Here is a 26202-nt window from a genome sequence, read left to right as displayed (position 1 = left end):
GCCCTGGCAGCCAAAAGGGCCAACCGTGTCCTGGGGTTCATCAAGCACAGCAGAGCTAGCTGGTCGAGGGAGGCGATTGTCCCACTCTACACCGCACTGGTGCGGCCCCACCTCGAGTACTGTGTGCAGTTTTGGGTGCCTCAATATAAGAAGGACATCAAACTATTGGAGTGTGTCTGGAGGAGGGTGACCAAGACAGTGAAAGATCTTGAGGGTAAGGCTTAGGAGGAGCAGCTGAGGTCGCTTGGTTTGTTCAGCTTGGAGAAGAGAAGGCTGAGGGGTGACCTCATCGCAGTCTACAACTTCCTCAAGGGGGGCTGTGGAGGGGGAGGTGCTGATCTCCTCTCTCTGGTGACCAGTGACAGGACACGGGGAAATGGAATGAAGCTGCGTCAGGGGAAGTTCAGATTGGACGTTAGGAAAAGGTTCTTCACTGAGAGGGTGGTCAGTCACTGGAACAGGCTCCCCAGGGAAGTGATCATGGCACGAAGCCTGTCAGAGTTCAAGGAGCATCTGGACGATTCTCTTAGCCATATGGTTTAGTTTTAGGTAGTCCTGTGAGGAGCAGGGAGTTGGACTCGATGATCCTTATAGGTCCCTTCCAACTTGAGATATTCTGTGTACTTAAGTATTCCCATATGAAGCAAAAATATATCAGCTAAGTGGCCTGAAGGGACTTATCTATCTAGATCAGTTTAAAAATTTACTTTTAAAAAAAGAAGTTATCTTGATAATACAGAGGCCTGCACAACTATTGTTATAGTTACCATAAAAATTGTGCCAGCAATTCTCATATAACATTCCTTTTTGCAGAAGTCTCACTACTTTAAAATGCTATCCATTATTATTAATGCATGCGGTATTTTATAGTGAATTTTTTATTATTAATAAAATTGAGATCCATCTTAATAGTGATGCTGCTCATCTTAAGAGAAGTAAGCATGTGGTAAACATTAAAGTTTCAATAGGTTTAAATGACTCTTGTATCTGAATTCCAATTCAGTTTTGGAAGTCCAGTCCAAGTATACTTGCTGTGCAGAAATCAGCAGTGCTCAAGAAACAACAACAGCAGAAGGTGGCCTCATCAGACAGTGGTTCAGAAGAGGTGAATAACATATAAGTTAGTAAATAAAATGTAAACATGCATGTCTCATTACCCCATATGTTAGAATAAAATTATGTAGAGCCAAGTTCTGTTCTCTTAAGAGTGTGTGTGTGCTTAAAAAGTCTGGTTTTAGTCTATAAAAGTAATGTTCAAATAACTGACATGTTTATAAGGAAACATGGGGGGGGGAATATTTAGTTGCATGTTTTCAGGTGAGTTGTGCCAAAATGATAGCAGTTTAGATTGATATTTTTAGCTAGATATTTTGTGATGTATGGACAAAATTTTCAAGTCATGTAGTATTAACTTTCATTATATTTCTGCCTTCTGAGTTCCATAAAGACAGTTAAAAATACTAAAAGACTTTTCCACTATTGTTTCTATATAAAGGTAGCTGCTGCAGTTTTTAAAAACACTATATGGAGTAGAAAGCTAGATTTTTGCAACTTTTGTAACAGTTATAAAAGAATTCTTGTATTTTGAGAACCATACTTCAATTTTAGAGATTTGTTTAGCCTATGGTTTAGGTTTTAAAAAAGTTGACTTTGTGCAGTAGGAGTATCCTTTTAAGGACACTAGTGACTGTGAATTAGAATTTATTTAAAAGCAGACTTTAATATTTCCTTCATTATTAAAAAAAAAGTAAGCATTGTGATCACAAGTCTTTAATCATTACTCTGTGTGTCTTTTTCATCTTTTTTTAGTCAGATTTAGCTGCTCATTGTTAAAACTAAACAAAGGAGTTAATTATATATAGTTAAAATATTAATTTATAGTTGTTGCTAAGTACTCTTTTCCTGAAGACTCTTCTTCAGGATAAAAATTATCGAAATTTAATCTCTGAGATTGGTTTTAGGAAAATAATTTTAAGAGGGTTCATCGATTTATTTATTATTTTTTGTTTAGGAGCGGAGAGAGAAGAAACATACATGCTATTCTCAAAATTGTCTTAGTGGTGTTTAAATGTGAGAGGATATGAAAGGTGAGAGAGCTCTCAAAGGGCAGGAGATTTTATTAGGCTTTTGATAGAACCTTCATCTTGATTTATTAACTTGCAGCAGTCTAAACTATGACTATATGTAGGCACAATGATTATATTTTAAGACAGGGGTTTTTTTGTAGTGTTTTCTAGAGTTCTGCTGACATGGTATATTCATAGATGGAGAAATATGAAATCAGTAGCAATCCTGATCTTATTCAATGTCAGTGGGTACGCTGAGGGGGATGAAGAGGATAAGACATTAAGAATATGATTTCAGTTTGAAAGTGGGAGCTGAATTATCTTTTTAATACTAAAAATACTTTATTATTTTTGTGGTAATAAATCGTATATATTCTTTTCTTCATCTGCAGGATTCATCAAGCAGTGAAGATTCTGCAGATGACTCTTCCAGTGAAACAAAGAAAAAACATAGAGAGTAAGATGTTTTTCATAAATAATATAATTTTTTGTTATGGTGACATAATGCTTATAATTACCTAGGCTTCACTTCTCTGCACTTGAAATACATAATCTTGTGCTTCTCAATTTTGATTAACATTTTTGGAATATTTTAAAATAAATACTCTCAAAGGAACATATATATCACTATTCATTTCTGAGCAAAAGCGACTGTATTGCCTACAGTGTTACTGAAAAACATTCATCAGCACTTTTTATTTTTAAAGTAGTCTTATTTGTGGCATATTTTTGAGCTGAAGGTCCTCTCTGAAAATTATTGAAATAGGAAACTACTTAAGTAGGTTGTCTCAGATAAAATTTAAGTTGGAATCCCGTAGTTCATGTCAAATTTTTAAATGCTTTAGAGGCAAAAAACAAAAAAATTGGAGTTGGTTGGTTTGGGGTGGGTTTTTATTGTTTTTATTTTGGGGGGTTGTTGTTTGGGTGCTTTTTAATTTACTGCTTGCAGAAAAAAAAAATCTTTTAAGGAGACAGATGATTCTGTAGTTATTTCCAAGGCACACAGATGCATTGACCACAATGAAAATGTAACTTCTAGGACCAATGCATATTTAAGTGAAAGAAGCATCAAAGCACTGATTCTTAGGCTTCCTGATCTGAAATTTAATGAAAAGGCCTTCGAGTAATATTCTACCTTTGAAGGCCATTAGTACTGTTTGAGCATCTTGGTCGAAGACCCCTAAACCTGATCATAGATGGTAGTATAAAGATTTAGCAACCTTTCAAGAATGCATGCCAGACTTTTCTTCCCCCCCCCCCCCCCCCCCCCAAGCTATTAAGATTAAATTTCTCTGTATAGAGTCTGAGGTAAGATACTGTTGATCATCTTTCCTGTTGCAAAGTAGATCTCGGCTAAGCAGGAGCACAGAGATACTGCCACTGGGAGTCACAAGTGGCTTACTCATTTACTCATAGTATCTTGCATGGGTGTGAAGCACTGATTTGGAAACTCAGTGGGGGCTTTTGGGAGCCAATGTCTCTCAGATTGCCATGGTTCAAGCCTTTCTGTGTGTTTTTCAAATCTGTTTCTGCATCATTTTTGGTTCCTGTACTGAAGTTGCTAATTATTCACATGAGGCACAGGGAACGTAGCTATTAGAGAATTTTGGATTCTGCAAAATATAATGTTATGGGGTTTTATGACTTGAGCATAGGTAAGTTCCAGTAAATATGTATCTTTCCAGCTAAACTCTTGTTAAGGACTTTGGGTTTATTGATGTCAAATTAACTCAATTATTAAAGCTGTAATTTATACAGAAATCCAGATTTTTGGTTTGATTTGTTTTTTACATCTACCTCTTGATAACAGAAAACTTAATGCCCAATGGCTTCAAAGGGAGTTGAATTTTTACCTGTTATCCATTCATGATGAGTTTCTGTCCTTCCAGCTGAAATGACTATTATAACATTTTTATTTCTGTGAAGAATGTTGAAATTAAAGCAGCAAACCTGCGGTGAATACCTGATTTAAAAAAAAAAAAAAAAAAAAAAAAACAAAAAAAAAAAACCACCAAACAAAACCCCCCCAAAACCTAATGTGAGTTACTGTTTTGTCTCTCAATATGTACAGTGAAGACTGGCAAATGTCTGGGTCAGGGTCAGTATCAGGAACTGGTTCTGATTCTGAATCAGAGGAAGATAGAGAGAAAAGCAGTTGTGAAGATAGTGAATCTGACTATGAGCCAAAAAACAAGGTCAAAAGCCAGAAACCTCCAAGCAGGTAAGAAGTCTTGCATTTTTAGATACTCTGGTACTATTTCTAATTCGTAATCAAGTATTGTACTACTATATAGGCAAATGAAAACATTAATATTTATTACAGAACTTTAAGACTTTTTTTTTAAGCTACAAAAGATGTTATCATACCAGTTGTTTGTGTTGAATACCTCTTTCCTGTCTGCTCCAACTGAAAGTGGCATAACTGAGCAGTCATGAAATATATGTATTCAGAAACAAATACAGAAGGCTTATAGTTGTCCATGTTGAAACCCCACTGTTATGTTGTATCTTATTGTCTTCAAGAATTGAGCCAAAAAGTGGCAAAAAGATTGCAGGACAGAAAAAGAGGCAGCTTGATTCATCAGATGATGATGACTATGATAAGAGAGGATCTCGTCGCCAGGCAACAGTCAATGTTAGTTACAAAGAAGCTGAAGAAACCAAGACGGATTCTGATGACTTGTTGGAAGTTTGTGGAGAAGATGTCCCGCAGCCTGAAGAAGATGAATTTGAAACTATAGAGAAATTTATGGATAGTCGAATTGGCCGAAAAGGAGGTATTTTTTTTTTATCAGTGTTCTTAAGATGCTGCAGTGCATTGTGGTGCAATGTAAACAGCAATTGTTCTCAGCTGTAGGTAAGCTGTGATGTTTGTAAAGAATAAGCTTTAAAAATACCAGAAAGTAATCTTATTTTGTTTTTCATACTCATAAGGATGTTTCTTTTGTAAGCCTTATAAAGTAAAACATAGAAGAACTTAAGTAACTAATTAATGCAAAAGGAAAAAATGAAGTGGAATATAGCTCCATATTGCATAAATGCATACCATACTGTTACACCACTACTTGTACAGTTTGTTGATACCTGATAGGTATAAACTGTATACAGGGGAGTGGAGAAAAAGTGGACTGGATAGGACAGCTAACCAGTAGCCTGAATGCTGAAGGATGATGTTGGGAAGGCTAAACCATTGAGATTGTGATTTCAGTTATTACTGTACAAATAGTCCCAATACAATGCAATGGATGGTGGAATCTAAAATTTCAGTGGTGTGCTTACATGTGCACTTCCAAAAGTAATTTTATGAATGATGGTAGGGGTGTCATATTTCCAGCAGCTGATGGGATGCAGTGTCCTGTTTATGTGGTGTGGGGGTTTTTTTGTTTGGGTTTTTTTTTTTTTTAGCCTGCAAATTAGGGTTCTGATTATAGAAAACTTGGGCCTACTCACACTTCAGAACTGTCTTTCTCCATTAGTTATACCTGATCTCTAGAGTTTCTGGCCTATCTCAGAGCTTGCACTTTCTTTTCTCTGAACTTTCTTTTCCCATACTGTCCTAAATTCCAGTGTATTCTTACTCTAGCCCCTTACTCCAATGCACAGTGTCACCGCTGTGTTAAAAGCCTTTTGGACTAGGCTTCTTACATTCTGCATGCCCAGATGTTGTTACTGCTCGTGCTGTCCTTTGCTATTGCCATGCTCTGTTGCTATATCTGTCCCCTGCATCTGGTTGTGTCCACTTCCTTATTTGGCTTTCCTCACAGAAATGAGCCTGTTTCCTGTTGCTAGTGTGCTTCAGCTGTAATACCAACTGTATTTAATTAAAAATTACCCCACATAAGATTCCAAAGATGGGGGGGGGGGGGGGGGGAATAGTAAAACAACTTTAGGAAGAAATAGTTCAAGAGCAGCCCATACCAATGAGCAGGAAGTCAGGCAAAAATGCCAGTAGGCCTGCATGGATAAACAAGGAGCTCCTGGCAAAACTCAAAAACAAAAAGGAGGTATACGGAACATGGAAGCAGGGACTGATAACCTGGGAGGAATACAGAGACACTCTCCAAGCATGCAGAGATGCAGTTAGGAAAGCCAAAGCCCACTTGGAATTGAATCTGGCGAGGGTTGTCAAAGGCAACAAGAAGGGCCTCTATAAGTATACAGGTGACAGAAGGAAGACTAGGGAACATGTGGGCATACTGCTGAATGGGGCAGGGTCCTGGTAACACAGGACATGGAAAAGGCTGAGGTACTGAATGCTTTCTTCACCTTAGTCTTCACTAGTAAGACTGGCCTTCAGGAATCCCTGGACCCAGAGACCAGGGGAAAGTCTGGAGCAAGGAAGATGTACCCTGGTGGAAGAGGTGATCCAGGTCAGGGAACACTTAGGCAAACTGGACATACGTAAGTCCATGGGCCCTGATGGGATGCACCCACAAGTGATGAGAGAGCTGGCAGATGTCATTGCAAGGTCACTCTTGATAATCTTTGATCATGGCAACTGGGAGAGGTGCCCAAGGACTGGAGGCAAGCAAATGTCATAGAATCATAGAGTGGTTTGGGTTGGAAGGGACCTTTTAAAGGTCATCTAGTTCAGTGTCCCTGCAGTGAGCAGGGACATATTCAACTAGATCAGGTTGCTCAGAGCCCCATCCAACCTGACCTTGAATGTTTCCAGGGATGGGGCATCTATAACCTCTCTGGGCAAACTGTTCCAGTGTCTCACCACCCTCACTATAAAAAATTTCTTCCTTATATCTAGTCTGAATCTACCCTCTTTTAGTTTAAAAGCATTACCCCTTGTCCGATCACTACAGGCCCTGCTAAAAAGTTTGTCCCCATCTTTCTTATAAGCCCCCTTCAAGTATTGAAAGGCCACAATAAGGTCTCCCCAGAGCCTTCTCTTCTCCATGCTGAACAACCCCCAACTCTCTCAGCCATTCATCATAGCAGAGGTGTTCCACCCCTGTGATGATTTTTGTGGCCCTCCTCTGGACCCGCTCCAACAGGCCTATGTCCTTCCTGTGCTGAGGACTCCAGAGCTGGACGCAGTACTCCAGGTGAGGTCTCACCAGAGCAGAGTAGAGGGGCAGAATCACCTCCCTCGGCCTGCTGGCCATGCTTCTTTTGATGCGGCCCAGGATACGGTTGGCCTTCTGAGCTGCGAGAGCACGTTGCCGGCTCATGTCCAGCTTTTCATCTATCAGTATCCCCAAATCCTTCTCCTCAGGGCTGCACTCAATCCCTTCTTCCCCTGGCCTGTATTGATACTGGGAGTTGCCCCAACCCAGGTGCAGGACCTTGCCCTTGGCCTTGTTGAACCCTCATGAGGTTCACACAGGCCCACTCCTCCAGCTTGTCCAGGTCCCTCTGAATGGCATCCCATCCCTCAGGCGTATCAACCGCACCACTCAGCTTGGTGTCATCTGCAAATTTGCTGGGGGTGCACTCGATCCTACTGTCTATGTCATTGATGAAGTTATTGAACAGCAGTGGTCCCAATACAGACCCCTGAGGGACACCACTCATCACCGATCTCCATCTGGACATTGAGCCATTGACCACTACCCTCTGGATGTGACCATCCAGCCAGTTCCTCATCCACTGAACAGTCCATCCATCAAATCCATATCTCTCTAAATTGGAGAGAAGGATGTTGTGGGGGACCGTGTCAAAGGCCTTACAGAAGTCTACTGTAGATAGACGACATCCATAGCTCTTCTCTTGTCCACTGATGTAGTCACTCCATCATAGAAGGCCACTAGGTTGGTCAGGCAGGACTTGCCCTTGGTGAAGCCATGCTGGTTGTCTCGAATCCCCTCCCTGTCCTCCATGTGCCTTAGCATAGATTCCAGGAGGATCTGTTCCATGATCTTCCCAGGCACAGAGGTGAGGCTGACAGGTCAATAGTTCCCAGGGTCCTCCTTTCTACCCTTTTTAAAAATGGGTGCAATATTTCCCTTTTTCCAGTCCCCAGGGACTTCACCTGACTGCCATGACTTTTCAAATATCATGGAGAGTGGCTTGGCAACTACATCAGCCAATTCCCTCAGGACTCTGGGATGCATCTCATCAGGACCCATAGACTTATGTATGTTCCGGGTCCTCAGGTGGTCACGAACCTGATCTTCTCTTGCAGTGGGAGGGACTTTGCTCCCCCAGTCCCTGCCTTGAGGTCCATCCACTTGAGAGGTGTGGGAAGAGAGGTTGGCAGTGAAGACTGAGGCAAAGAAGTTGTTGAGTACCCTCAGCCTTCTCCTCGTTTGTTGTTACTAGTTTGCACGTCACTCCTATTTGCAAGAAGGAGGACCCAGAGAACTACAGGTTGGTCAGGTTCACCTTGATCCCTGGGAAGGTGATGGAGCAGCTAATCCTGGAAACCATTTCCAGGCCCATGAAAGACAAGGAGGTCATCGGGAGTAGTCAGCATGGCTTCACTATGGGGAAGTCATGCTTGACCAACTTGATAACCTCCTGCGATAAAGTGACTGGCTTGGTAGATGAGGGGAGAGTAGTGGATATAGTCTAACTGGACTTCAGGAAGGCCTTTGACACTCTCCCATAAGATCCTTATGGACAAGCTGTTGATGTATGGGCTGGATCAGCAGATAGTGAGGTAGATTGAAAACTGGCGAAATGGCTGGGCCCAGAGGGTGGTGATCGGTGGCACGAAGTCTAGCTGGAGGCCAGTAACTAGCCAGCGTATCTCAGGGGTCAATACTGGGTGTGATCCTGTTCAACATCTTCATTAATGATCTGGATGATGGGGCAGAGTGTACCCTCAGCAAGTTTGCAGACAACACCAAATTAGGAGTGGCTGATAGGCCAGAGGGTGGTGCTGCCATCCAGAGGGACCTCGACAGGCTGGAGAAATGGGCTGACAGGAACCTCATGGAGTTCAACAAGGGGAAGTGCCAAGTCCTGAACCTGGGGAGAAACAAGCCCAGGCACCAATATATGCTGGGGAGATGACCAGTTGGAAAGCAGCTTTGCAAAAAAGGTCCCGAGGGTCCTGGTGGACACCAGTCGAATATGAGCCAGCAATGTGCCCATGAAGCAAAGGCGGCTAATGGTATCCTTAGCTGCATTAGGCAAAGTATTGCCAGCAGGTTGAAGGAGGTGTTCCTATCCCTTTATTCAGTGCTGGTGGGCCACACCTGGAGTGCTGTGTCCAGTTCTGGGCTCCCCAGTACAAGAGACTGATGGCACTACAGGAGAGAGTTCAACAAAGGGCCACGAAGATGATGAAGGGACTGGAGCATCTCTCCTATGAAGAAAAGCTGAGAAAGCTGGGACAGAGAAGAGAAGGCTCAGGGGGGGATCTCATTAATGTATATAAATACCTGAAGGGAGGGTGCAAATCTGACAGAGCCAGGCTCTTTCCATTGGTGTCCAGTGACAGGATGAGAGGCAGTGGGCACAAACTGAAACATGGGAGGTTCCATCTGAACATCAGGAAAGACTTTTTTTTGACCGTGAGGGTGACCGAGGACTGGAATAGGTTGCCCAGAGAGCTTGTGGAGTCTCCCTCCTTGGAGATATTCAAAAGCCATCTGGACATGGTCCTGGGCAACTAGCTCTAGGTGACCTTGTTTGAGCATGGGGGTTGGACCAGATGACTTGCAGAGGTCCCATCCAACCTCAACCATTCTTTGATTCTGTGAATTGGATTTATAGCATTCGTAGTAATAACTGAATAGTAGGCTATTCAAGTCTCAAGGCTGATTAAGCACAATGTTAAATATCTGTTATATTCTCAGAGATGAGAAGGATATAGCAAAGATGACAGCAAGCAGTGTTAGTGGAGCATTCTCTGGGGATCACTAGAAAAACTAGGAATGCTAAGAAAATTTTCATGAGATGAGATACTATAGGTTAGATGCAGAGTTTTTTGGTTACTTTTTTGAATCTCGTTGGTATACTTGTGCGTGTGTTTAATATAGCTATATCATAATTCTTCAAATAAGAGGAGTGACATAAGAGTTGTAGATATAATTAGTCAAGTTACATGCTCATACAAGAGCATCACAAATTGCTTTCTGCTGTATATTTTTTACTGGTTAATTTATGACAGTGCATGCTTAATCAAGCCTTATGGTGTGGTTTCTTTATCAGCCACTGGTGCTGCAACCACCATCTATGCAGTTGAGGCAGATGGTGACCCGAATACTGGGTTTGAAAAGTCAAAGGAGCTAGGAGAAGTACAGTATCTTATTAAATGGAAAGGCTGGTCACACATCCATAATACTTGGGAAACTGAGGAAACACTGAAGCAACAAAATGTTAAAGGAATGAAGAAACTGGACAACTATAAGAAAAAGGATCAGGAAACAAAACGCTGGTGAGTATTTTTATAACTACTTCCACGTTGCATATTTTTTGTAACAATATAGATGTTTTATTGTGTTTCTGTGAGTTCTGTTGCCTCTTTGTGAAGGCATAGTTTCAAGTGCCTATACAACAGGAAGACAAAAGCTTTAAAGTTGAAGCTTCCCTAACACCTTATGATCCTGTAAGATTCTGAGCATACCAACTTTACTTGAGCAAGTGAGAATACTCACACATCTTGTAAAATCAGGCCTTTAAGGAAGCAGCTTCTACACCTAGATTTTAATGTGTCTGTTATAAATGAAGTTTTAACAAGATGGGTGGTGGGGTTTCTGTTTTTGTTTTAAATCTTACCTTTTACTAATTTTGTCATTGATTGTATTTTGATCAGTTCTTCAGGTATTGCTGCAGAGATTAAAAAAAATCAGAAATGGCTAAAGCACTCAAAACATTATAACAATTAGTTTTCTTGGCTCAAACTTCTGTTAAAGCCTCAGAATCAAGAAGTGAAAAAAATCCTTACATTTTAGTGCTATGTTTTGGTATTCCATTTTATTAGTATGTTTAATATAATCTGTGAATAGTGGTGGGATTTTTAGTGACTCCTACTCATAAGATAGATTCTTATAGTGAGCCATCTGTTTCTGTTCCATGAAAATACCATGTGAAGTACACTATTCAGTGTTGAGAACAGATATTGTAAATGATCTGTGTGACTAGTACAAGGTGTAGCTGATAGTAATGTCTCTTGATAAGCTTTCTCGGTTATCAGTGATGAGGTACCTAGGCCAGATGCAACACTTTTATAGCAGGAATTTGAGTTATAGCTTCTTCAAAGCAGCTCTCTAAGCAGCATTCCTGTGGTGCTTACGTCCAGAGCTTTAAAATTGCCATATTTTCTTAGCTTTAGAACTACACAATGTAATAAGTGCTGCAAATAAATTCCCGTTTCAGGCTGAAAAATGCTTCTCCGGAAGACGTGGAATATTATAACTGCCAGCAGGAACTTACAGATGATCTACATAAACAGTATCAAATAGTGGAAAGGATAATTGGTACGTGACAAACTTCCAGATGTAATATTCTCAACGCTGTTTTCCAAGTTTATTGCTTGCATGTTGAATTTATAGTTAAGAAATTCAGGTTATTAATATCCCGAACAACTTAAGGCAAAACAAAATCTCTGATGAAGAGAAAAGTTGTCATACTGTCTTTGTTGTGAAACTAGTTCATGTTGTCTTATCATCTAAAATGAGTGCTTTTTTAAAATACAGAAGGAAAATATTGATCTGGTATCTCTGATGCATTTCTGCAGCTCATTCAAATCAGAAATCAGCAGCTGGTTATCCAGATTACTATTGCAAATGGCAGGGTCTGCCTTACTCGGAATGTAGCTGGGAAGATGGTGCTCTCATTGCCAAAAAATTTCAGGCATGTATTGATGAGTATTTTAGCAGAAATCAATCCAAGACCACTCCATTTAAGGACTGCAAGGTGAGTATGTAATTTCAATGGATTTATACAGTTGCAATAATAAAAAAAAAGTTGATGTATTTTATGCATCCAGAAATAAGATGAATATTATAAAATATTTTTGAATGTTGTCCAGAATGGTAATAATAATAGCTATATTTATATATGTAGCAAGTATCACTATTAAGAATAGCCTTTTGTAGATATTTTGTTCCCTACTTAGTTTATTGCCATTCAAAGATGGAATTGTTTAGTATTTTAATTTGTTTTAAAAGTAACCTTTGTGAATGAGTTCATGTCACTTCTGTTGTGGAATTTAGATCAGCAGTCAAACTAATTTTAGCTTGCAAATGGGTTGATATTGTTATATGGCTTAGTTGTCTGTGATGAATAAATACTAGACTTGGTGACCAAACAGATTCCTACTGCTACTTTGTTTCTATAAGAAGATGTTTTGGCAATTTCACTTAGTAGTAGAACTGACACTCAATTTCCTTTTGACAGATTCTGAAACAGAGGCCGAGGTTTGTTGCACTAAAGAAGCAACCATCTTATATTGGAGGACATGAGAGTTTAGAATTAAGAGATTATCAGTTAAATGGACTGAACTGGCTTGCTCACTCGTGGTGCAAGTAAGTATAGTCTTAAATTAGTCTTGCTGTTTTTAATTTGAAAGCATTTATAAATTTATGTATGTATGTATTTATTTATTTATTTATTTATTTTTTTAGAGGGAATAGTTGTATTCTTGCAGATGAAATGGGTCTGGGTAAAACAATACAAACAATTTCTTTCCTGAACTACCTGTTTCACGAACATCAACTGTATGGGCCTTTCTTGCTAGTCGTTCCACTTTCTACCTTGACATCTTGGCAAAGAGAGATTCAAACTTGGGCTCCTCAGATGAATGCTGTGGTTTACTTAGGAGATATAACTAGCAGAAATATGGTGAGTATTTCTTTATATCATTGAAAAAGATTACTGGTAAACAAGACTCACTTCATGTTCCTGTCTTATGCTAATCTCCAATATTTTGATTAGGAATGAGCAAATACTTATTTGAAACATTTTATGTGTTTAAAATGCAAGTTAAAAGCATAAATTTTGATCTGATATAAATGTGTGTGAAAGATTTCATTCCTGCTTAATAATAAAAAGGATTAAAAATGCAACCTTGCATTTGAAAATAAATTGTCTTTTGTCATGTGATTATTTAGGTGCATAAAATAAATATTTAAGCCAGCCAGACATAATCTTAATTTGTTTTCTGAAAGGAGGAATGTAAGTAACCTTATCCATTAAAGTTTAAAAAAAAAAAAAAAACAACCCAAAACCAAAAAAACCCACACAAAAACCATACACACGCACAAAAAAACTCCACAAAAAAAACCAACCAAACAAAAACCAACACCCCCACTCACCACTCACAACTTAAAAAAAAAAAAAAAAAGTTTCACATGTTATGTTCTTTCACATGTTATGTTCTTTTTTCGTTATCAGATTCTTGTATGTCACTTAACATCTCTATTGCTGTAGTACCTGAAGTCATCCCAATGAATAAGACCATTTTTCTCTAGCTTATAGTTCACTTGATTCTTCTTATAGATAAGAACTCATGAATGGATGCATCCACAGACCAAGCGATTAAAATTTAATATACTTCTAACAACTTATGAAATTTTGCTGAAGGATAAGGTAATCACGCTTACTTCTTCAGGGAGATAAAATCATTTGTAGAATGTAAAACTCCTTTAGAGTTGGCACATATTTGGGTTCTGGGCCATTAAATGCATGGGGAGTATGACAGCTTTACTCTTGGAAGTATGACAGTGAAGTTTTCTTTAAGCACTTTTAGATTTTATGAATGTGTGGTGAGGCTTTCTGTCCCCTCTTCCCCCCCAATATTGAGTGGGTAAAACTTCTTTTTCTTCAGTTTGCTTGAGCTTCATGTTACTGTAGTAATTTCTTTGCATCTCAACTTTCATGTAGACCATCATCCAGGAACTGAAAAAACAAACCTAGCCCCAAATGCCTGTGATTCACAACTCTGAAATCCCATGTTTTATCTTTGTATTTGTGTGTGCAGTATTATGTATATGTATATTACTACTCTCTTCATGATGGTAGCACATAGAGTGATTGTTAATCCTAACAGTGTATGAAAATTTTAATTAAAGTTCTGCATGTTGGCTTTATTTCATTTGTTTGTACATGCTGGAAAGAAGAGAGTCAATAGTGGATTTTTTTTTTTTTTTGTTAGTTGAAAATTTATAGATCAGCTTTTTGCCTTCCTCCTCCCCCCCCCCCCAAGTATAAACTTGGCTTATACTTTCCTTTTAAGCTTGGGATGCCTGCTGGATTCAACAAAAGGCTATGCAAACATAAAAACCATAATTAATACTAAAAACATATAAGTGTCCATTTGTTATTAAAATAAAATGAGTGATGGTGTATATATAACCTCATGTAAAATGTCAGAAATTGCATAAGATATTAACTTGTATAATATCTCTCCCCCCCCCCCCCCCAATTTCTTTAAGACATTCCTTGGTGGTCTGAATTGGGTATTTATAGGAGTTGACGAAGCTCATCGTTTAAAAAATGATGATTCCCTTTTGTACAAGACTTTAATAGACTTTAAGTCTAATCATCGTCTTCTTATTACTGGAACCCCTCTGCAAAACTCCCTCAAAGAACTTTGGTCTTTGCTGCACTTCATCATGCCAGAAAAGTAAGGAACGTGATTTTTTTTTTTTTTTTTTTTGTGGTCAAGTTTCTTATGGCAGAATATTGTAGTGATTGGAGAATCAATAAAGAATTGCATTGTGAAATAGTTTAAATATTTTATATAAAATAGATGCATGTATTTTTAATGCTGCTCTTTATAAATTATTTTGGTAGCAGTTGTCACTTTTTCTGTTTTAGCAGTCCACAAAAAAGATGGATTGATGTATGGCTCAGAACCCTGAAAAGATGCTTCATCTTAATCTAAAAGGAAAATCACATGGATTTACTCTAGGGAAATAGAATGGGGCTGAGGATGTCTTCTTTTCTGTGTTAGTACCATGAATGAAAACAAGATTGTATCGCAATTCCCAATATCCAGTAGTTCAGTCAGGCAGCCAATTTGTGCTTGCAGTTTGCATAGAATAGGTTTACTGTATTGACATTATTCTATACTGACCTCTCTTTATGTCTGGAATAAATAAGTGCACGTGTTCCTTTTGGATATTTTGTAAATACAAAGCACTGTAGCTCCAATTAGTTTCAGAGCTATGCATTGCATTGATTTCTTCAGAACCTTACAAGCAAAGCCACTAAGGTTGTTGTGTGGCACCTGTTCTTCATTTGATCACAAAGTCCATTCTCTTAGTCTGTTAGCACATACCAGAGGATAATTACATTTCAGCTAGTCCATACAAGCTGCAAAAAGTACGTGAAGTGGTCTGTTCTCTTGCACTTCTTCCAGCTATACAACTATTTTTTTATGCTGCTCTTGAGAAATATAATGGAATTTCTGCAGCCTTTTACCTGGGTTTCCATGCAGAAAAGTAAAATGTTGGGTTTTCACTGGAGAAATTAAAATTCAGTAGTTTGTTTTGAATTTTCATTCTGCAAAAGTGTTTGGAAATTTCCATTCTCCTATTTGCAGACAAAATATTTGGAATTTCTTGAGAGATGCAAATTCAGAAACTTATTAAATAAACCAGAGGGAAGTAGGGAAGAAGTCCGTATGTCTTTGTGCACATGTGGTATATTTATGGTCTTTGTGTGCTTGTGTTCATGGTACGTCACTATTTTACCTTTATTCTTTCTTATGTTGAAGGTTTTCTTCCTGGGAAGATTTTGAAGAGGAGCATGGCAAAGGGAGAGAGTTTGGTTATGCAAGTCTTCACAAAGAACTTGAACCGTTTCTACTCAGAAGAGTTAAAAAAGATGTAGAAAAGTCTTTACCTGCTAAGGTTGAACAAATTTTGAGGATGGAAATGAGTGCATTGCAGAAGCAATATTACAAGTAAGTAATGACACTTTTTAATTCCTGCTATTTTAATGATATGTCTATATGAAAATTACTGAAGTGTAATAGTTCTCATAATGCAATTTGAACTGATATTTTGAGAGCTTACATCCTTCATATTTCCACAAATGGTTAGAAATTATTTCCATTGCACATTCTATATCATAGGTGGATTTTAACCAGGAATTATAAAGCCCTGAGTAAAGGTTCAAAAGGCAGTACCTCAGGCTTTTTGAACATCATGATGGAACTCAAGAAGTGTTGTAACCATTGCTACCTCATTAAACCACCGGATGATAATGAATTCTATAATAAACAGGAGGCCTTACAGGTAATACCTTTTTTCTTTGTGTTTTGTTTTGTTTTTTTTCTATTCTTTTTTCTTTTTAAAGTGTTTTTACATCTCTAATATGCACGCAGTAATTTTATAGTGTTCTGGCAATTTATTAGTTCTTATTAAAGTATATTAATAAAGAACAAGTTCTCTATTAAATGTGCATCTTGGGTTTTACAGGTAAGTGACTTGATTATTTTTTGTTTGTTTGTTTCTTAACTAGAACTGAATAATAGAGAGATCAATGCTAAATAAAATATCCCTGGCTTAAATTATGATCAAAATAAAAAGGAAATAGTTTGAAATAGTCTATGTATTTTCAGACTAAATAAACTTAAGACCTATTTTAAACCCAAATTAAAATAAAGCAGTTAAATAAACAGGTAAATTGAATATAAATGCAAATGCATATGAGTGGCAGTGGTACACCAACAATCCATGTGATAGCAGAAAGTAATATGCAGAATCTCTTTAAGCTTTTTTGTAATCAAACACTGTTCTCTGCATGCCTTCAAACAACCAAAGTGAAAGGAAATAAAAGTAATAAACATCCAAAGCTTAGTCTGGTTTTGTTGTTGTTATAAATGAAAGCAATTATAGCATCACTGCTAAAGATGGTCTGTGATTGTGTTGTGGGTTTATAGTTTGGATTTTTGTAAAGGTTAACTAATCTTTGTACTAAAACTGTTGAGAACCACAGCAACAAATAAAAGAACTGTTGTAATTGATGCAGTTTATAACAACATAAATATTTTTAAAGATCGGGGTTGTTTTGTTTGGTTTTTTTTCTGTAAGCTTTGAAGTTCACAATTTAAATACTTTCCCCAAAACTACTAAATTGAAATCACAAGCTGTCACTGCACAAGCTATTTTATATTATAAAGTGCTTATCAAAGCTAAAGGATGTTTCATCTGCAACTTGGCACACTAACTACTTAAATTTATAATTAAACTCATCAGAACTGTTCAGCCGTTATTGCTAATAATTGCATATTTTTAACAATTATTTCCTTGGCTCATCTGAATAAGCTTTCTTAGCTCTAATTATGAATGATATATCCTTCTCATTTCTGGCATAAAGAATAAAAGCACCTAACTCCAAACCTTTTTATTCCTCAAAATTTTATCCTGAGCCTCTTCAGCTAAAGAGGCCTAATGTTTTCAACATTAAATTCAGCATGCACCTTAGTTTCTGTTCTAGTTGTTCCCACTGGAGCTGAGAAGGCTTAACATTGTAACCTAGCTAAAGCCTGTTGACCTCTACAAACAAGATTCCTCTCACTTTTATCTTGCCTGAGAAACTTGACTGATTAGGCATTGTTTAAAAGCACTTAGAGGATCAAGTAGCGTTGCTTATTTCTGTTCAAAAGACAGAAAGTGAGGAGCAAGTAGTACTAAGGTAGTCTCGTTGTTGTTTATTTGGTAGAAAAGAACTTGAGTCTACACTGTAACTGCTCTAACTCATAGCACAGTATATTTACTTAATATTTTAATGAAATGTTAAGATGCTGTTTTATGAGCCAGAGCTGAGAAATGCATTTATTTGAAAAACATGCTAGTCGGTATTCCTGTTGATTTTCAGTTAGAGTACTTAATGCTTTTATAATGAGTTTTTTACAAGATCAGGACTGACTAAACACTTATTAAACTTCCATGTTCAGTTAATGAATGTCTAACCATCTGCAGTGTATATTAGTGTTGAGGTGAACTCATTTTGCAATAAACGTTTTCTTGTCTTGTAGCATTTAATACGTAGCAGTGGGAAACTAATCCTTCTTGACAAGCTACTGATTCGTCTACGAGAACGTGGCAACAGAGTACTGATTTTCTCTCAGATGGTGAGGATGCTAGACATCCTAGCAGAGTATTTGAAGTATCGTCAGTTTCCCTTTCAGGTAAGAATTTTGCTGGTAGTAGCCAAGAAGCCTTGATCTTTACCGCTTTATCTCAAGAAAAGTGTCCTTTTTGTAGAAAGATTTATGAAAATTTAATTTTATGTACAGGAAAAGACTGGCAATTACTATATGCTGAATAGTATTTTGAAATGAAACTGATGAATTAGAAAGATGAAGTGTTACATTACTCTTATCCCCCCCCCCCCCCAATTGTTTTGGCAATTGAGAATTCAAGTTGCTCCAATTAGAATTTAGTAGGAGTTCCTTTTTAACTGTATTATTCAATTTCTTTAGAGACTTGATGGATCAATAAAAGGGGAATTGAGGAAACAAGCCCTGGATCATTTTAATGCAGAAGGATCAGAGGTACAGTATTAGTGGGTGGTTGTTGTTTGTTTTTTTTTTTTAATCTGCTCAGCTTCTACGAAATAGGAAACACAGAATTTATGAAAATGGTGTTTAACTAATATAACTATATAGTTATATTTTTAGATTTTTGTCAGTGCTCTTTATCAAAGTAATTTTAAATACTGTATAAAAACTGAAGAATTTATTTTGTTGTGTAGGACTTAATCCTTCAATTTTTACAGGAGCACTGAACTTTTACACAAGCTTTTGACACTGAAAACCTACTTAGGCAATGGGCAGAATTGAGTTGTGTATATCCTTTCATGAAGAAAAACTATCTTTAATAGCTTTAAATCTAGCTTCTGTTATCTTCATTTTTTGTCTCTTATTTCCTTGCCCTGGAAGAAACTGAAGAACTGATTTCTAGCCATTGTTTGTGTACCACTTAAGATTGCTAGTTAATTTAGGTTTCCTACTATGGAAGCCATTCCATACTTTTGATAATCTTAGGTCTTTTGTCCTACACTGACAGGGTTTTTCAGTAATAGAAGCATAGCATTTGTCAGTTGCTGCTGAGCTTATGTTTCTGCTATGGTTTAGGAGGAAGGACTTAATTTCATAACATAAATTTCAGATATTTGTTAAATACAGAAGTTAGTTCTGTTTTAAATTTCTAGTACAGACATCATTTGCCTTTTTCTGGAATCCTTTTAGTTGTACTGTACAGTTTTTAAGATGAAGGGGGGTCCAAACTTCACACAGTATTAAAAAAAATGGAGGCAAACTATGGAGTTGTGCAGCAATAAAATTGTTTCCTGCTTTATTCTCTATTTCTTTCCTAATAATCAATAAAACTTCATACTTTTTTTTTTTTTTTTTTTTTTTTTTTTTTTTTTTGCTATTACTGAGCTAAGGTATTCATGGAAATATCTACGACAACTCCAAGGACTCATTCCTGAGCAGTAATGGCTTGCTATTACCTTTTGCTGTATTTAAAACTCAAATTTATTTCCTATTTCACTTTATCTTTAATTTCACATGCTTTTTATTGCCTGTCTCATAAGATCCTTCTGTAGTCCTTTGTAGTTGTCCCTGAATAATTCCATATCATCTCCAAACTTTGTCACCTCATTGCTCATCTCATTTTCATATTGTTTATGAATACATTGAAGAGCATTGACCCCAGCAGAACACTTCAGTTTTCTTAACAAAAAAAAAAAAAAAAAAAAAAAAAAACCAAAACAAACAACAGAGGGACTTGGGCACACATGAGGCTTTAACAAAAAGGGGTTTTGTACTTTTGGCCAGTGTTTTGCTTGTTTTTTTTTTCCTCCCTAAGAGGCTTTTGCTCATCTTTTAGGATGCTGCTTCCTTTAAACCACAGAGAAGTCAATAACTGTTCACAAGAGAAATTGATATCAGTTTGCTTTATACGTATACTGTGTCTGGCTGGGCTGGAGTTAATTGTCTTCATAGCAGCTTGTATGGTGCTGTGTTTTAGATTTGTGACAAAAACGATGCTAATAACGCACCAGTGTGTTAGCTGTTGCTGAACAGTGTTTGCACAGTGTCAAGGCCTTCTCGGTTTCTTACTCTGCCTCCCCCCAGTGAATAGATTTGGGGATGCGCAAGAGGTTGGGAGGGGACATAATCAGGCAGATGACCCAAACTAACCAAAGAGATATTCCATGCCATATAACATCATGCTCAGCAATAAAAAGGGAGAGGAGGAGGGTTAGGCAGGTTAGCCATCTTTTTGTTTGGGAACTGGCTGGGCATCAGACCTACCCATGGGAGGTGGTGAGTGATTACCTTTACATCGCTTGTTTTGTTTTGTTTTCTTTCTCTCTTCTTCCACTTCTCCTTTGCTTATTAAACAATTTGTATCTCGACCCCCAAGTTTCCTTGCTTTTAGTCTTCCTTTCCTCTTCCCCTGTCCTACTGGGGGTGTGGGGGAGAAGTGATCGAGTGGCTTCGTGGTGCTTAGCTGCCTACAGGGGTTAACCTATAACATACTGATCGAGAGCTTTAAACTAGAATCGATGGCGGAAGGGGATACCAACAGGATTGCAGTAGGTAAGCCAAGGGTTGGCATGGCATCGTCTGAGGGTGGCATTGCTAGTGGGAACATTTATGGCCCTCCTGGGAGCATGGAGGGCTTGGGAGCGTATCTGAAATGCTTGCACACCAACGCACGCAGTATGAGAAACAAACAGGATGAACTGGAAGTGTTGGTCAGCTCCCAGAGCTATGATATCATTGGTATTAGCGAGACTTGGTGGAATGAGTCCCATGATTGGAGTGCTGGGATGGAGGGCTACAGGCTGTTCAGGAGGGATAGGCAAGGCAGACAAGGTGGAGGTGTTGCACTATACGTAAGGGAAAGATTTGATTGTACAGCCCTTACAGTTAGGGATGATATGGTTGAGAGCCTCTGGGTGAGGATCAGGGGGATGGAAAACAAAGGAGATGTTGTAGTGGGTGTCTACTAGCGGTCGCCCAGCCAGGATGATAGCACTGATGAGTTATTCTATAGGCAATTAGGAGAAATCTCTGGATCGGTAGCCCTTGTCCTTATGGGAGATTTCAACTTCCCACACATCAGCTGGGAATGTCATACTGCTGTGATGAGCAGGTCTTGGAAATTCTTGAAGTTTGGAGGAGATAACTTCTTGTCACAGGTACTCGGTGAGCCAACTAGGAAAGATGCCCTCCTAGACCTGCTATTTGTGAATAGAGAAGGACTCATGGGGGATGTGATGGTAGGTGGCTGTCTTGGCCACAGTGATCATGAAATGGTTGAGTTTTTAAAATTTTCAGTGTAATGAAAAAAAAAGGAGAGCAGAGTTGCTACCCTGGATTTAAAGAGAGCAAACTTTAAGCTATTCAGAGAGCTATTTAGCAGAGTACCCTGGGAATTTGCTTTTGAGGGCTTGGGAGTCCACGAGTGCTGGTCAGTCTTTAAGAACCACCTTTTAGAAGCACAGGAGCAGGCAATTCCACTGCGTCGAAAGTCAAGCAAGAGGGGCAGAAGACCAGCTTGGCTAAAGAGGGAACTCCTCGTGGAGCTCAAGAGGAAAAAGAAATTGTATGATCTCTGGAAGCAAGGTCAGGCTTCACAGGAAGATATACAGAGCCGTGGTTCGTATATGCAGGGAGAAGACATGAAAGGCCAAAGCTCAACTAGAGCTGAAACTGGCCAGTGCTGTGTCAGACAACAAGAAGGGCTTTTTTTAAGTATGTTAATAGCAAGAGGAGGTCTAAAGAAAACATTGGACCGATACTTGTTGAAGATGGTCACCTGACTAGTAGGGATGAAGTAAAAGCGGAGGCATTCAATGCTTTCTTTGCCTCAGTCTTTACTAATACTGATAGACCTTGGGCTGCCCAGTCCCCTGAGTCAGAGGACCACGAGTGTGGGAACAGTGACTTTCCATTTGTGGACACTGATATTGTAAGGGTCCAGCTGTATCAGCTGAATGTTCACAAGTCCATGGGGCCTGAAGGGATTTATCCCAGAGTACTGAAGGAGCTAGCGGATGTTATGGCAGGACCCCTCTCAATCATCTACCAAATGTCTTGGGAGTCTGGGGAGGTCCCTGTTGACTGGAAGCTAGCCAATGTTATTCCAGTCTACAAGAAGGGCAAGAGGGAAGACCCAGGGAACTATAGACCTGTTAGTCTGACCTCAGTTCCTGGAAAAATTATGGAGAAGATCATACTGGGTACTACTGAAAGACATTTAAAGAATAATGCAATCCTCAGGCACAGTCAACATGGGCTCACAAAGGGAAAGTCCTGTTTAATTAATCTGATCTCCTTGTATGATAAGGTCACCCACCTGGTGGATGAAGGGAAGGCGGTGGATGCAGTTTTTCTGGATTTTAGTAAGGCTTTTGATACTGTCCCTCACAGCATCCTTCTGGACAAGTTGTCCAGCTGTGGGATGAGCGGGTTCACAGTGCGCTGGGTGAAGAACTGGCTGAAGGGCAGAGCTCAAAGGGTTGTAGTGAATGGGGCTACATCTGACTGGTGACCGGTCACCAGCGGTGTTCCTCCAGGCACAAATCTAGGGCCAGTTCTGTCCAATATATTTATCAACTATCTGGATGCAGGAGTTGAATGCACCCTTAGCAAGTTTGCTGATGGTACCAAACTGGGAGGTGCTGTTGACTCTCTTGAGGGACAAGAGGCCTTGCAGAGGGATCTGGATAGATTGGAGCATTGGGCAATCATCAGTGGCATGAAATTTAACAAGAACAAATGCTGGATTCTGCACCTGGGATGGAGTAATGCTGGGCACAATCACAGAGTGGGAGAGGAGTGGCTGGAGAGCAGCCCTGCAGAAAGGGATCTGAGGGTGCTGGTTGACGGTAGGCTCAATATGAGTCAGCAATGTGCCCTGGCAGCCAAGAAGGCAAACCGCATCCTGGGGTGCATCAAACACAGTATAACCAGCCAGTCAAGAGAGGTGATGATCCCACTGTATTTAGCATTGGTGTGGCCTCACCTTGAGTCTTGTGTGCAGTTCTGGGCCCCATGATTTAAGAAGGATGTGAAGGTCCTCGAATGCATCCAGAGAAGGGCAACAAAGCTGGTGGAAGAGCTGGAAGGCATGTCCTATGAGGAGCAGCTGAGGACTCTGGGTTTGTCTAGTCCGGAGAAAAGGAGTGACCGGATGCATGGGAATGGTTCAAAGCTGTGTCAGGGGAGGTTCAGATTTGACATTAGGAAACATTTCTTTACCGAGAGGGTGGTCAAACACTGGAACAGGCTTCCTCGAGAGGTGGTTGATGCCCCAAGCCTGTCAGTGTTTGAGGCATTTGGACAATGCCCTTAATAACATGCTTTAACTTTTGGTCAGCCCTGAAGGGGTCAGGTAGTTGGACTAGATGATCATTGTAGGTCCCTTCCAACTGAAATAGTCTAGTCTGTTCTGCTCTATTCTAATAGAGATCTACTGCCTCTAGGCATGACAAGCACCTTATTGCATTGCAAGTCTAATATATGTTTATGATATCCTTAAAGAAGTGTATGAGTTCATAGTCTGCTCCACAGAGCATATAAACAAGTGTCATATTGGCTCCTTGAAGAATATTATAGCTAGTATATATAAAGCTCTTTTTTTTTTTTTTTTTTTTTTTTTTTTTTTTTTATATATATATTATTTCAGGACTTCTGCTTTTTGCTGTCTACCAGAGCTGGAGGTTTAGGTATAAACTTGGCATCTGCTGACACTGTAGTTATATTTGATTCTGACTGGAATCCACAGAATGATCTGCAAGCACAGGCTAGAGCTCATAGGATTGGACAGAAGAAACAGGTACGCACACTTGTCTCTTAAGCTCCAAACCTGAAGGAGGGTTTCATATGGTAGCCATAAGCTGTCTGTCTGGGCCATTGCAGTCCTCCTGTATTTTGAGAATAACTAATACTTGCCAAGAATGTCTGAAAATGTTAATAATGCTAATTTTCCTTTTTAAAAAAAACTTTAAAAATCTCTTTATATGAAGAGATTGCACAGCAGCCATAGTGTATGGATGGGTAGGGAGAAGAGTTGTGGACTTGTCCCACGTTCATTGGCATCATGTCATTCTAGAAAGTAACTGCTATACTTCAGGTGCAAGTATTTAAAGTTAAATACTTTGTAGTTCTCCTTGGATTTCTTTCTTGCAGAAGACTTCAAGTAGTAATCAGATATAACACTTTTCCTTGTGGCCATGCTCGTGCCTAATCATGGAAGTTTAAAGAGGAGAGGTCTAAGAATTTCTTTCTTTTATTTTTTTAAATAGTTTATGTAGAGTCTATGGTAACATGATTGACTGGTTTCATATATGAAATACTAGTTCAATAAGATTTAGAAGATTTGTAATCACAACTAATATTTCTCCCTGTTGTTGCTCAAGGGTTTTTTGTTAACTTCATCCGAATACTGTTGTCATGGGTAATTTGTGAGCATGTAAATAAAGCCTTTTTTATAATATGCATAGGTTAATATTTACCGGCTAGTCACAAAAGGATCAGTGGAAGAAGATATTCTTGAAAGAGCCAAGAAAAAGATGGTGTTAGATCACTTAGTAATTCAAAGAATGGACACTACAGGGAAAACTGTACTGCATACAGGCTCTACTCCTTCCAGGTATATTTGTTTATTCTTTCATATTAACTTATACTTAAGTATACCTGAGTATTTGAGTAAAAATGCAAGTCATTTCACTTGGCTAATAAATGGCAAAAAGTATGTGGTAAGGAGTTATGTAAGTAAAGACTGCACAGTATATTGTCTTTGTACTTTTTTTTTTTTTTTTTTACATATAGCTTTTAAGTCAAAAGGAAGTTTGATCGACTCATGGTTATAGCAATTTGAAAAAATTCACGAAGATGAAGTGTTTATCTGAAACTTTCTGTATTTCAGTTCAACACCTTTTAATAAGGAAGAGTTGTCAGCAATTTTGAAGTTTGGTGCTGAGGAACTTTTTAAAGAACCTGAAGGGGAAGAAGAGGAGCCTCAGGTAAATGGAACAGTGCATCTACACTTGATGGACAGAGAAACTGAAAATACATAAGAATTATTTTGTTGTAAAGAGAAACTTTTGTTTCAGGAAATGGATATAGATGAAATCTTGAAGAGGGCTGAAACTCGAGAAAATGAGCCAGGCCCACTAACTGTAGGAGATGAGTTGCTTTCACAGTTCAAGGTATTGCTCTGTTCCCTCCCTCTTCCCTTAATTATACTTTCCTTTATAAATGCTACTTTTTCTTCTTCTTCTTCTTCTTCTGTGCACCTATCCATCTTTTCTTCATTCTTATGAAACAGGTGCAACAATAAGTCAACTTTTTGGTATAGAATGTCTTTTCACCTATACAGGGTAATTACTGCCAGTGCAAACATTTAAAAATACATAATGTATTTTGCTAACAAAATAAGAAAGAGATTTACAAATACATTAGTCTTTGATTTAATTATTAGAATACTGGGGAGGGCTGTTATTCATTTAATGCTTTATGCTGTTAAGCACCTGTGGTACTTCTGAAAACATAGAATGAAGTTTGGATTTCTTAGTTGATGACTTTTAGAAATTCCTTTCAGCCCCCATGTAAATGTGAATGCCAGATATGCTTAACTGGATAACACTTAAAATATTAAGTGGGTCCAAATTGTGTGTGGTGGTTTGGGCTTTTTTTTTTTTTTTTTTTGTGGATCTCTCTGTTGCTGTTGTTTAGGTTTGGGGGGTGTGTGGTGTGTTTTTGCTTGTTTTTTTTGTTTAAAACAGGGCAGGACTTTTTTAGATCAGTAGAATACTAAATCACTTTCCTGCTAATCATTCATTTGCAACATATTGTGATTTCTACAGTTTATTAATGTTTGGTTAGTTCTACACTATTATAGTTTCATATTAACTCGGGCATTCAGTTAGACTTGCTTTCTGCTTTGAAGGAAATTAAACAACAGTCATAGGTATTGGGGAGGCATTTCATAGCGTTTCGATATTACTCAACTTATAAAGATGAGAATCTTTTTCTTCTTTTACATTCAGCCATGTTGCATGGAGTGTGTTGCATTTCATATATGAAACTACTTTCATTAGAGACAGTGCTTCATGAAGTGTTTTATATGTGTACATTTTGTGTGTGTGTGTGTATATATATATAAAAATAAAATATGCCATTCTCAACTAAGTTTTCTGAAAATATTAATTACTGACTCTTTGTTTAAATAAAATCATGTATTGATTTGGTGAA

General features: G+C 38.5%; 1 protein-coding gene across 3 annotated transcripts in view; it reads left to right on the top strand.

Annotated features, from left to right (window-relative positions):
• Positions 1–26202, top strand: part of LOC104021984 (ATP-dependent chromatin remodeler CHD1-like) — a 60437-nt gene that overhangs the window by 18674 nt on the left and 15561 nt on the right. For 2 of the 3 annotated variants that reach the window (XM_087770751.1, XM_087770750.1), the window contains exons 4-22: positions 1004–1105; positions 2459–2523; positions 4138–4287; positions 4590–4843; positions 10179–10404; positions 11346–11446; positions 11707–11885; positions 12369–12496; positions 12596–12812; positions 13470–13559; positions 14405–14595; positions 15691–15879; positions 16051–16213; positions 17959–18111; positions 18406–18477; positions 23633–23782; positions 24450–24598; positions 24875–24971; positions 25062–25157. In XM_087770751.1, coding sequence (XP_087626877.1) covers positions 1004–1105; positions 2459–2523; positions 4138–4287; positions 4590–4843; positions 10179–10404; positions 11346–11446; positions 11707–11885; positions 12369–12496; positions 12596–12812; positions 13470–13559; positions 14405–14595; positions 15691–15879; positions 16051–16213; positions 17959–18111; positions 18406–18477; positions 23633–23782; positions 24450–24598; positions 24875–24971; positions 25062–25157 — 2772 coding nt within the window. Of the gene's footprint in view, positions 1–1003; positions 1106–2011; positions 2088–2458; positions 2524–4137; positions 4288–4589; positions 4844–10178; positions 10405–11345; positions 11447–11706; positions 11886–12368; positions 12497–12595; positions 12813–13469; positions 13560–14404; positions 14596–15690; positions 15880–16050; positions 16214–17958; positions 18112–18405; positions 18478–23632; positions 23783–24449; positions 24599–24874; positions 24972–25061; positions 25158–26202 lie in introns of those variants that run through there. The other variant, XM_087770753.1, reaches the window with a different exon arrangement.

The sequence above is a fragment of the Nipponia nippon genome, unplaced genomic scaffold (genome assembly GCF_047370975.1).
Source record: "Nipponia nippon isolate SJK-2023a ecotype South Korea unplaced genomic scaffold, ASM4737097v1 scaffold_33, whole genome shotgun sequence".
NCBI classification, from domain to species: Eukaryota; Metazoa; Chordata; class Aves; order Pelecaniformes; family Threskiornithidae; genus Nipponia; species Nipponia nippon.
The sequence above is the reverse complement of the archived record's forward strand: the minus strand, read 5'-3'. Positions and strand labels throughout refer to the sequence as shown.